This window comes from Saccopteryx bilineata, chromosome 4 (assembly GCF_036850765.1).
Source record: "Saccopteryx bilineata isolate mSacBil1 chromosome 4, mSacBil1_pri_phased_curated, whole genome shotgun sequence".
Lineage (NCBI taxonomy): Eukaryota > Metazoa > Chordata > Mammalia > Chiroptera > Emballonuridae > Saccopteryx > Saccopteryx bilineata.
Genome location: NC_089493.1, coordinates 289,625,321 through 289,637,970, shown reverse-complemented (window position 1 = coordinate 289,637,970; position 12,650 = coordinate 289,625,321). Strand labels below are relative to the sequence as shown.

Sequence of the window (12,650 nt, the reverse complement as noted above, 5' to 3'; positions counted from 1 at the left end):
TGATGTAGGAAAAATTTTTTACACATTGATATCCAGTCAGCTCATCCTTATTTTGATGTTTGTTTGGGTTTTTATTTTTTCCATTGATCTGAGAGAAAGAGAGAAGCGTTACGTCACTGCTTCATTTAGTTCCATCCGGTTGTGCACTCATTGACTGCTTCTCATCTGGGCCCTGACCAGGGATTGAAGCCTGTGACCTTGGCATGCTGGCACAATGTTCTGTCTACTGAGCCACACATCCAAGGCTTTTATGTTTTGTTATTTTTTTTAATGTTTATTTTATTTCTTTTAGAGACAGAGGAAGGGAGATAGTGACAGGAATGCCGATCATTTCTGTATGTGCCCTGACTGGGGGTCAAACCGGCCACCTCTGTGCTTTGGGACGATGTCCCAACCAACTGAGCTATCCAGCCAGGGCTGTTTTGGGTTTTTTTTTTAAGGATTGAATCTTTATGGGCACTTTATTCAGATGGCAAATGATCTGAGAAGATGGCAGGTTATGTATTTTAAAAACCCTCTTTAACCCAACCTTATTTTGAAAAGATTCCTCCCTTTCACCTTGGTGTCCCATGAGGTGCCTGCTAGAACACTGGAACTCACACAAGTGACTTGCAGCCTTTCTGTTGGAAAGCGCTGACCACAGCCTCGGTTCTGGGGCTGCTTACAGCCCTGAATCAGAATGTGTCTTTCTGTTTTGCTTTTTCAGATCCCACCTGCACAGCCAGTCCGTCGTCACGGTGATAGGTGGTGAGGAGCATTTTGAGGACTATGGTGAGGGCAGTGAGGCGGAACTGTCCCCAGAGACCCTCTGCAATGGGGAGCACGGCTGCAGAGACCCCGCTTTCCTCACCTCCAGGTAACGCAGCCCTGCCAGCCCCGCACTGGCACACGTGCCCCCGTCCCGCATCTCCCGTGTTGTGTTGTGGGGAATTTCCCCTTTGTTTGGTTCACAAATTGTTAAGAGAGAATTTGTCTTATTTGCCATAATATAATTAAGATACACAGTCAAAATTCCAAGATGTATGCCTCGGTGAAAGTTAGCTGCAGCTTCTCTTGTCCGGTGATATTCCCAGGCTGCTCCACAGTTACGAGGCCTCAGCCGAACCACATGGCGCAGGGCCTGTGTTGGGACACTTGGCTTTGTTTGTTCCGTAACCACCAGTTAGGATACTATGGTTGGTAGCTGGCTTTGAAGGAAGTTGTATGTATGTATGTATATATGTATGTGAGAACATTTAAGTTCTGCTCTCTTAGTAAATTTCAGTTATACAGCATGGTGTTGTTAACTCTAATCACCATGTTTTACATCAGACCCTCGGACCTTACTTTTCTTTCTTTTTTTTTGTATTTTTCTGAAGCTGGAAACGGGGAGAGACAGTCAGACAGACTCCCGCATGCGCCCGACCGGGATCCACCCGGCACGCCCACCAGGGGCAACGCTCTGCCCACCAGGGGGCGATGCTCTGCCCCTCCAGAGCGTTGTTCTGCCGCAACCAGAGCCACTCTAGCACCTGGGGCAGAGGCCAAGGAGCCATCCCCAGCGCCCGGGCCATCTTTGCTCCAATGGAGCCTTGGCTGCGGGAGCGGAAGAGAGAGACAGAGAGGAAGGGGGGGTGGAGAAGCAAATGGGCGCTTCTCCTATGTGCCCTGGCCGGGAATCAAACCCGGATCCCCCGCACGCCAGGCCGACGCTCTACTGCTGAGCCAACTGGCCAGGGCCCTTACTTTTCTTATAGCTGAAAATCTATACCCTTTGACCAGCCTCTGAGGGAGCCTTTAATATCACAGTACTTTGGATTCATTTTATTATAATTACCCCAAACTACTTGGAAAGTTCTGGCTTTGCACTGAGGTCCTCGCTTCCGGAGCTGGTCACTCCCCAGCTCTTTCTCCTCACGGGAGGCCCTGGGAGGAGGCCGGCACTGTGTCCACACAAGGGGCCTAAGCGTGCTTTGCCTGGCAGCCTTTCACTGGTGGCCAGCCGGCACAGAGCATGCCCGTCTCTTCAGCTGAGACCCTTACCCGGCTGAACAGCCAGCACCACAGTCAACTTCTCTCATTCGCACCATTCTTGGAATTCTCCATCTTTGCTGCCAGCAAAGGCTGAGAGTCTTAAAACCTGCAACTGGGACTCTTCCTTTGCTCAGGTGGTTACCCAACCTGGGTGGGGTCAGTGCCAGAGGGACTTCCTGCCAGGGTCTCCCCTTGTTTTCTCCACGCGCCATCACTTAAGCTGCCCCGCAGCGCGGGGTGGGGAGCCGTCTGGGCCTCGCTAGGAGTGTGCGGGAGTGAAGGGGTGAGCTTGCTTCCGGTGGCTCTGCTCTTCCCGTACGCACACTCGCACACTCGCGGCGAGGCTGAAATCAAGGCCGAAGGACTTGGCATTGCTAAGTGTCTGTTTCCGTTCTGTTCTGGTAATCTCTTCCTAGTTGTGTAGTGTGTTCCTGTCTCTCATCCAGGGCTTCACTGTTTTCTGTCTCAAATGTGACTTCAATGCTACAATTGATGTTTTACTTTAACCTTTCTACAAATTGAGCTTCCAAATTGGATTTGTTTGTTCATTTATTTATTTATGTTTTAATTTAAATGAGAGGAGGGGAGGCAGAGAGACAGACTCAGGCATGCACCTTGATATTTATTTTTAATTAATTATTTTATTTTATTTTATTTCTTTATTAAACGAGAGAAAGGAAGATAGTGAGACAGACTCCTACAAGTGTCCCGACTGAGATCCCACCTGGCAACCCCTGTCTGGGGCCGATATTCGTACCAGTTGAGCCATTGGCTGCAAGAGAGGAAGAGGGGGAGAGGGAGGAGAGAGAAACAGATGGTCGCTTCTCCTGTGTGCCCCTGACTGGGATTCAAACCCAGGACTTCTGCACACTGGGCCGATGCTCTGTCCACTGAGCCATCTGGCCAGGAGCAAAGTTGGCTTTTAAAAGCCTGTGGGGTCTTCATGCCCCAAGGATAGTCCTACCTTGTAGCAGGTGTATCACCAGTGCCCTGAAAGCCCAATGAGGCTAACAGAATTCTGACTTTTTAACAAAGGTCTTAAAAATGACAGTTATTGGTGATTCATAATTCATGTATAATCTTTGATATTGGTGGTTTTATTAAAGTAGTTATAGTACAATGAGTAAATTACCTGGAGACGTGCTTTGCTCTCACACTGGCAAGTTTCTGACAAAGAAGGAAGCAGTGTGTCCAGGTACTTACTTCTTGGTAAGGGTAGGTGATGGCCTACCTGGGTTCCTCTGAACACCTGACCAGGAAGGAGCAGGTGTGTGGCTGAGCCCCTGTGGCTTGAGCTGGTGTATGTCCTGGGTCAGAGGTGATGTTGAGGGAGGTAGGGGGGTTTACAGCAGTCTGAGAGTAAGGGTCAGAGTAACAGCCAATTACATAACAACATGCTTTCACCTGGCCAACTCTAGCCCTGTGCGGAGTCACAGGTAACCTGACTGGTCCTTGCTGTCTTCTGAACTGACACTTCTTGTCTCTCTAGCACCGACCCGCTTGCTGCAAAGCTGCACAGCATCCTCACTGATGAGGCCTTTGAGTTTTACTGTAGCCAGTGCCATAAACAAATCAACCGCCTAGAGGATCTTTCTGCTCGCCTGAATGATCTTGAAAAGAATAGGTAACTGATGTAGTGCCTGGCCTTGCTCTGTGCTCAAGGGTGAGGGGGACTCTTGTCTACAGCTGTCCTGGCTGGTCTGGCCCCAGGTACCACTCACTTGGGCTAGCCAAGTCTGCGGGGGCTTCCTCAGGAAGCTGGGCCTGAACTGGGGTTTCAAGGTGAGTGTGTGGACGCAGGACTGTTCCCGGGCCCTGCCCCACCCTCTCTGCATGCATCATCGAGCCTGTGTTTGGTGCCCTTTGCCCTATTTGCTCCTGTGTGCATGCTGCAATCTAATCACCTGCTTCTGTCCGTCCCTGAGGGAGGAGATGAGCTTTAGATGCTATGTTTCCTGTGTGAGGGGCCACACGTGGGAGTCCCGTGTGTGCAAGTCTGTGCTTAGAAAGAGGTGCTTTCTTCATTTCACCAAAAGATTCCTTTTATTGGGAATCTTACGAAACAATATGGGAAATTTAAAGTAAGATTTTGTCTTTAAAAACAGACTTGCAGTCAGCTTCCAGGAAGGTTGGTTTAAATCAGGTGTGCATTCCCTAGGGGAGCCCGTCCCCTGAACTCACCTCTGTAAGGCTGCCTCAGACACCAGTACAGGGAGAATCCAGCTCTGTACCCAGGACCCAGCCCGTACTGCTGCTCTCTGCCCTCATCAGTCCATCTGCTCCTCTGTCTCCTAGGCCCAGCTGGTGTCAGACCATTTGCTTCCCTCTCCAGCCCCCAGCCCCCGGCCCCAGGCCCTAGTCCCAGCTCGGGTCAGAGTTCCAGGGGGAGGCAGTTCCTTTGCCGGCTTCTCATAACAAGCTCCAGTTATGAAAAATATTTGTGGAAAAAAGAAAACATTTTTGGGTATTTTGCATATATTGATGTGCCCATGAGGCATATTGTCGATTTAGCTGGTCATTGGGCAAGACCCTGAGTGGCTGCTTGGTACATGCTGATCAGTGCTGTGGGCTCCCAGGCAACCACCCAGGGAGGTTTCCTGGGGAAAGGGGTCTCAGACTGGTGGGAGGTTACATAACAGGTGGCAGAAATGCAAGCCATCCCAATGGTTTCAGTGTGTTGAGAGTAGTCTTCTAAAAACCACTTATGTATCTTAAGGAGCCTGTCCCTTTGGGGCCTCAGCCAAGCCAGCTCAGTCTTCCTGGTGGGTACCTGTTGTACCAGCTGTTCCAACTCCAGTGCTTTTAATGTCTTTGACTCTTTTTCTTATGTCCTATGCGAAACTCACAACACAGGCTAGAGTCCAGCAAATGCCAGTTAGGAGGAGAGCATGTGACGGGACCCTAGCACTTGCAGTCCGTCGGCAGCATGAGGGGGAGCCTGGTGTGGCCCCCGCAGAACTGGCGAGAAGCTGGAAGTGCTCTCTGAGTCTGCCGGGGAGATTTTAGAAAATGAGGTTATCTGGTGATTCCAAAGATCCCTTGGCCTCTGTTTTAAGGAAAATCAGTTTCACCTCTTGTGTGTGTTTACCTGGGTGCTCTGCTGAGGGATTATTTATCCTTTCCACGTGAAGGCTTGCCTTCCTGCTAAGTAGGTTCTGGTACAGGTATGTTATCTCTCATTCTCTGAAGACTTTTGATGTAGAAATGATCTTTTCCCATGTGAAGAAGCTCTCCCAGAATTGCCGTGGTCACCTCTGCTAAGCTTTGTGTGGCAGATGACAGATTGGGACATGCTTAGTAGCCAGCAAGTCCAGTGGGGTCTCACCTCCGGCTACAGCCACCAGTTCCCTAAGAGAGACTCAACCAGGGTTGGTAAATACCCATTAAAATCATTGTAATCAGGACACAACTGTCAGTCAGGAAATTGCCCCTTAAATACTCAGTTAAAGAGATCTGAATCTTGCCTGTTTTTTTCATGGAATTTCCTTAAAATAAATGTTCATGGTTTGTGGAAGATAAAAGGTGATTTAGTCCAAGCTGTATCTGGAAACTGACGTCAGATATAATTTCTACTCAGTGAGCCTCAGAAGATGCTGATCGCTATCATATTTTCCAGGTACCTGAAAACCTCTGTAAAAACAACTCATTTTGTAGAAATTGTGTAGAAGTCTGCTTTACCCAGAGGTATATTTTCAAATTATAAACCGTGTCACTGGACTGCCAGTCTACTCCCTACCAGTGGTCGGCAAACTCATTAGTCAGCAGAGCCAAATATCAACAGCACAACGATTGAAATTTCTTTTGAGAGCCAAATTTTTTAAACTTAAACTCTATAGGTAGGTACATTCCTTATCGAGGTAGCGCTCACACATGATATTTTGTGGAAGAGCCACACTCAAGGGGCCAAAGAGCCACATGTGGCTCGCGAGCCACAGTTTGCCAACCAGGGCCCTAAGCAGTCGGTAGGAAGACTGATGGTGTGTCTGTATTAGCGTATTCATTTCAGGGAGTCTCGATAATATAGCATGAAATTAGATTTGTGTTAAAATATATATAACTGTCAGGCAGGTTCCATCAGGAGAGGGAGCCACACAGTAATTTGAACAGGGTAAGTTTAATAAAATGAATGACTAACTTTCGCCAGGAAAGCTCTTCACTGGCAGGGGTCTCACCAGAGGCACTGCACTACGAACTGGCTGAGTACGTGTCCGGGGAACCTGCTGGGCACGGGTGCCGCGGGTGCTGCGCCAGGGCTGCTGCCTGGCTGGGATTTTGGAGTGTGCAGTGTCAGTGCCTAAGTTAAAACCAACGACAACACTGTGCAGTTACAAACAGGCCCGTGGCATGTTTCATGTGGGGGCCAACCATTTGGAGGGTTATTTGGCTTCAAAAGCATTTGGACTTGGCATTGGCTAATGGCTTGGACCCAGGGCAAGCAGCTGGCCTGTCCGGGAACTGGGGTCAGCCTCTGAACTGAGGTCTGATTGTGGCTCTATTGGAAATTTCTTTTTTTGGGGGGGATACTGTGACTTGCTGAGACTTGCTGAGGCCTTGCCTGGCCCCTGAGATTGTCCCTGAACGTTTTGCTGAGTGGACCATTCTGTGCATGGAGCTGGCCTCGCGAGCAGGGTGCTGCATGCCCGTGGACGCGCCCCCATCCCCATATCTCCTCAGCCTGAATTTCCTGTTTCCTCCCATTCCTCCCTGTCCGTTCTCTGACACAATTTTCCTGTTTATTTTGATTTTGCACAGTCCAACGAAGCGGCTCTCCAGCAAGAAGGTGGCAAGGTAGGAAACCATTGGTTATTTACTGAGATGTTCTGAAATGTATCACTAATCATAGCTCTTTAATAAAACATGTTTAGAAAATACTATTTCCCAAGGTATTTTTTAAAACTTTTGAAAGCTGTTTTTCATGGTTTGGGATTCAGAATAATTTGAGGGGATGGTTTGTGAAAAGGATTTTCAAATCTATGGGACCTGAATTTGTGACCGGGAAGTTTATGTTGAAAGCTTTGACATCCTTCTGGTTTGAGTATTCACTCCAAGGTCCAGAAGGGGGCGCACATCCCCACGTGTCTTCTGTCGGTTAACACTGGTGGAGAGAGAGTCCATGAGGGGGTCTGATCTCAGAGCCCGAGCAATGGAGCCCAGGTCCCCGTCGGTCCCCTACAAAGGCAGTTCGCTTCCCACCCCTGCTGGCTCCCAAGCTTTGGAGAAGAGGGAGATGTGCCTAACCCTGAGTTTCTAAAGAACATGCTTTTGTGACCATGTCTTCACTTTGCAGTTTTGGATACTACTTGCTAGTTCCTGCAGTGAAAGATGACAGCATGTACATTTACCCTCCCCTGCTGTGCTCCTTCTGAAAACAATTTTCACAGGGTTTATAAGATGTCAGCGTTCTTCACAGGAAGCCATGTTACATGTTACTGTATTTCCTTTTTAAGATAAGTCACTGTGCCTGGCCTGCGGTGGCACAGTGGATGGGGGGGGGGGGGTGTCGACCTGGAATGCTGAGGTCGCTGGTTCAGAACCCCGGGCTTGCCTGGTCAAGGCACTTATGGGAGTTGATGCTCCCTGCTCCTCCTTCCTTCTCTCTCTCTCTCCCCACTCTAAAATGAATAAATAAAATCTTTATTTTAAAAAAAGATAAGTCATTGTTTCTCCTGGCATCAGTGATTGTCTTCATGTTTTTATTTGCTTCATCTCCTGTGCTGCTCGTGCCTTCTCTGCCCAGCCCCGTGCCTGTCGGGACGTCCCCTCCCAGAGCCCCTGCCCCTTGCACAGGTGTGTGCAGGCTGTGTGCAGTGGTGCAGGCTCCCCTCCCACACTGTGTGATCCAGATAGTTGTGCCATCCTACTCCATGATGTTCTGTCTTCCTTTTTCTTTAACCTACATTTTTTGTAGAGCTCATTTTTCTGTATGTGCTGTACAAAAGAGGTGCCCCAGAGATGAGTTCTTGAGACCTTGCTCCGTACGGGATGGGACAAAAGTAGGTTTGTAGTCATTCATATACAAAATATATAAAAAGTAATTAAGAAATAATAATAACAAGAGTAAACTCGTGTACTCACAGCTGCAAACCCACTTTTACCCCACGCCGTATTTTACTCTATAGTTCGCCTTGGTGGAGAAGGCGAATGTCTGGATTGGACATTTCCCCTTAGAGATTTTGAAAGCACTGCTCTTCATCTTCTGGGACTAGGGCTGCTACTGAGAGGTCTAATGCTTTCTAATTTTTATTTGTGACCATTTTCCCTGTTTGGAAACTTGTAAGCTGCTTTCTTTATCCTGGTAGTTCAGACATTCTATGGTGAGTCTTGAGTTCTTATTCCCATTCAATATGCTGTACTGAATGAAAGATGTGCCGTTGCAATCTGGAAGCTCCTGTCCCTTAGTTCTGAGCACTTTTGTTGACCTGTTTCTTTGACAGTGTCCTCTGTTCAGCTTCCTGCTCCTTCTGGGACTCATGCTTGTGGCCCCACATGCCTTCGTTCCTGCTGCCCCTGCTCCCCTCTGCTCTGGCTCTGTCTCCTGTGACACGCGCGCCACCAGCTCTTCCTGCCCGTCTCTTCACATCTGGGCTGTCCCCGTTAGAGGTCTCTCTATACTGGGTGTGCTCTCTGTGATATCCCGAGCGCACTAAAGTGGCCGCTCACAGCTGACGGGCAGCCTCTGGCCAGCATGCGGTGTGGACAGACCGCTGTGCCAGTAGATCTTTCCCCCAGCCAGGCGGGCTGGTGTTCCCAGAGCGGAGTCCCGCCTGGCTGACGGCATTCGTGGAGCTGTGCTGGGCTAGGCTCACCGTTTGGTGTGAAGAGTGTAGATGTGTTTCCTTTGTCGTTTGTGTGTCCCGAGTCCAGGCCTCCTCCTGGTCTAGGAGAGCCCTTCTTTTCACGGGTGTTGTGGGCATCGCCCCTCCCACCCTCTGTGCTCATCTCTGCTGGCCCGGTCTCAGGTGCCAATCATTCCTGGGTTCTTTCTCCAGAGGTAACTGGCCGGCCTCGCATGTCTCACTGGCGGCTGCTGGCCTCCTCTGCTCTCCAGCACTTAGTGCCCTGGACATCTCTTCCCTGGTGCCGTTTCCTCTTCTGCTTTCTTGTCCTTGGGATGGAAACTTTTTCCCCATCACTTTACGGGCCTTGGGCCCAGAGGAAGCAGGGGTGAGTGTTATCAGCCCGCCTTCCCACTTGTTCTCTCACAGCGCCCCTTACAGAGAGCATCCAGGTTCCTCGGGATAGATGTATAACATTAGTTCCAAACCGCACCTGATTACAGTTGTAGCATTACTTTCCCTCTCACTTGGTCTTTTACCCCAAACAGGCTACAGCTGGAGATACTAAGGAAGGCATAAAAATCTAACTGAGTCATCTCTCGCCTCCCACATCTGGGGCACTGAGGGGCCCTGGGGTTTTAAGGCCCAAACTGCCTCGGCTCTTGAGTTTTGTGTCTGCTCTTTCTCTTGAAACAGCCTCTGAGAACTTGATTTCCTTCACGGACACCTTTCGCAGAGAACGCCCAGTCTGCTGGTGTGTGCAGTTAGAGTTTCCTGACAGGCATGCTTTGCAGTCTGTACCTACATACCATGTAGATGCAATTTTAATTGGCTGCTATTTTGCCCTGAACACCATCACCAGAATTCTAAGACTCAAAGTAACTATTGTAATTTCACTCTTCACAGTGTTTCAGCCCTTTGCATGTGACTGTGTGGCTGAATTACGGGTTTCGGAGACCCCAGCTCTGGCCTCTGTGACCTGGCTGTGTATCTAACCTGAAGGGAAATGGCTCTGGGGTCTGTGTGTATGCCAGGACTGGAAGGAGACCGGAGGGACTGCCCAGGGCAGAAAACAGGTCTCAGTCAGATGACATCGGGTGGCCTGGCACCCGGTGGTCTGCCTGCCAGACTTGACCTGCCTTGCTTTGGGAAGATCAGGCATTTCTTATAGTCCCCTCTCCTGATAGGCCTCCTGAGTAGGGGGTGGAGTTTCAAGAAATAAGCCCCTCACCCAAAATGCTAAGGAACCTTGGCCTTCCTCTCAGGCAGCCACATTCTGGGGCCACATGCTAGGTGCTTGGGGACTGGTTGCATCCTCCCATTCCCAAGTTCAGCTGTTCAGAAAGTACTGAGAGTCCCTAGTAGGAGCTCAGGATGGGTGACAGGCCTCAGGCCATAGCCCCTCTTAGCATGGTCTCTGGGTCTGGGGTGGGCAGCTTTCTGTCCCAGAATTGGCATCAGGAGCTTGTGTTTGGGTCAAGGTCATGGCTGTTTAAGAGCATCAATTGGACAGGAACGTGATGGCCCTGCCCTTAGGGTTCAGTGCCTTTCAGGGAATCAGGTGAAATCCCCTAAAAGGGGCTCATATGTCCCACCTAGGGCACATTCAAGCGATTCATGATCCCCAGGGTGAAGATGCCCTTCGTTTTTTCCCCCCTTAGAACATTTCTGGGGGAAATTGTTTTAGAAATGTCCAAGTTAAGTTAGCACTAAAAAGGAAATAGAGCCTAATCAGGCGGTGGCACAGTGGGTAGAGCATTGGACTGGGATGCGGAGGACCCAGGTTCAAGACCCCGAGGTCGCCAGCTTGAGCGTGGGCTCATCTGGTTTGAGCAAAGCTCACCAGCTTGGACCCAAGGTTGCTGGCTCAAGCAAGGGGTTACTTGGTCTGCTGTAGCCCCATGGTCAAGGCACATATGAGAAAGCAATCAGTGAACAACTAGGGTGTTGCAGCGAAAAACTAATGATTGATGCTTCTCATCTCTCTTCGTTCCTGTCTATCTATCCCTCTCTGACTCTCTCTCTGTCTCTGTTTAAAAAAAAAAAAGGAAATAAAACTTGAAACTTTTTATAAAGATAATTTAGAAATTTCAATGTGATTTTAATAGCATTTTATTGAATTCTTACACTATGCTATATCTTTAACAGACTTGTTTATTTTTATATACACTTATTTTTTTTTATTTTTCTGAAGCTAGAAACGGGGAGAGAAAGTCAGAGTCCCACATGCGCCCAACCGGGATCCACCCAGTACGCCCACCAGGGGGTGACGCTCTGCCCACCAGGGGGCGATGCTCTGCCCCTCCGGGGCGTTGCTCTGTTGCGACCAGAGCCACTCTAGCGCCTGGGGTAGAGGCCAAGGAGCCATCCCCAGCGCCCGGGCCATCTTTGCTCCAATGGAGCCTTGGCTGCGGAAGGGGAAGAGAGAGACAGAGAGGAAGGAGAGGGGGAGGGGTGGAGAAGCAGGTGGGCGCTTCTCCTGTGTGCCCTGGCTGGGAATCGAACCTGGGACTTCTGCACACCAGGCCGACACTCTACCACTGAGCCAACCGACCAGGGCCTATATAAACTTAATTTAAACCCTGTAAGAGCCCACAGATCCCCATTTTATAGGAGAGTAAGGTTCAGAGAGGGTGAGTTGCTTTCTCAAGGTTGCACAGCATCGAGTATCAGGCTGTCGACTCTTAACATAGGTCAGTATGTGCAGACTCTGTCCAGATGTTCTGAGAGTTTTATGTGCTCCAGGTAAATTACAGATGACACAGTGTTACCACAACTAGATTCTCTCTAGGGTGACTTTGAACATGTATTTGCTGAGCACTTGCTAAGGTGCCAATGGCTGAGGAGCGAAGGAGGGAGCTCCTAATGTGTGAAGCCCAGGATTTTCAGAGGAGAGCCGGGGCTAGTATCTACCTATGGCCTAGGCTGCACGCCACCCAAAGTGGCCCACGTGGCTAGAGACCTCTGTCCACTGGTGCCGGTGCTTGGCACTGTTCTGACAGAGGACAGTCATGCCCGTGTGCCTTTCCAAGAGAGATCCCCCCGGTCTCTCAGTGTTGCTGCCGTGGGGGGTACCTTTAAAAAATCAAATATCATTTTAAGATGCCTAAAAGTGACATTGTGTGCAGAAGTCGTGATCCCGAATGAGATTGCTGTGGAAGATGAGATTGTGTCGCATCCCAGGAAGAATGGCGTCGTGTTTTATTACCCAAGTACAAAGTACCCTCAGCCCCATCAGCTGGTGGGAAGGAGGCTGGGCTTGCCAGGCTCCAAGGAGCAGCAGGAGGACCTGCCGACGGTGCGGCTGGCTCACCCCAGCCCCTCGGTGATAGCGTCCTGCCCGGAATTCCCTTCCGTGGAGACCCGGGCCCCAGGCTGCTGGGTTTGCTTTTCAGATTGACCCGGAAATGCTCTTTGAAGAACTTGTATTGGGCTCTCCCCTCTTCTCTTCTCCCTTTTTTCTGCTGAAGGAGCTTCTCTGGATTGGGCTGTTGTTTATTGTCCACAGGCACCTGCACCAGTCAGCAGCTCTAACCATGGAGGCTCTGCAGGACCTTCCCCCGGACCCTGTGGAGGGCATGGAAGAGGACATTGCGGACAAGGTAGGCCCTGGGCGTGGGGCCGGAGGGCCACGTGCAGACAGTACGGCCCCAGCCTCAGGACTTGTGCTGGGCACTGTGGCCTCGGGGTGTGAGCCCACATCGGGGTGTGCTGGGTGAGGTGCGTTTGGGGCACTGGACCCCACCCTGGCAAGGAGATAGAGCACAGCAGGTGGTGGTGATGGTACCAGGGCTCGGTAAGAGCCTCCGCCAGCCCTGCCAGTGCCAGCATTCTGTGTACAGGGAAGAGAGAGCTGAGAGG

General features: G+C 50.2%; 1 protein-coding gene across 3 annotated transcripts in view; it reads left to right on the top strand.

The window, feature by feature from the left end:
* RAB11FIP3 (RAB11 family interacting protein 3) overlaps positions 1-12,650 on the top strand; it is a 97,992-nt gene that overhangs the window by 73,531 nt on the left and 11,811 nt on the right. Inside the window, exons 5-8 of one of the 3 annotated variants that reach the window (XM_066275425.1) lie at positions 707-856; positions 3,503-3,637; positions 6,766-6,801; positions 12,298-12,391. In XM_066275425.1, coding sequence (XP_066131522.1) covers positions 707-856; positions 3,503-3,637; positions 6,766-6,801; positions 12,298-12,391 — 415 coding nt within the window. The remainder of the gene's footprint in view (positions 1-706; positions 857-3,502; positions 3,638-6,765; positions 6,802-12,297; positions 12,392-12,650) is intronic. The other 2 variants (XM_066275426.1, XM_066275427.1) reach the window with 2 other exon arrangements.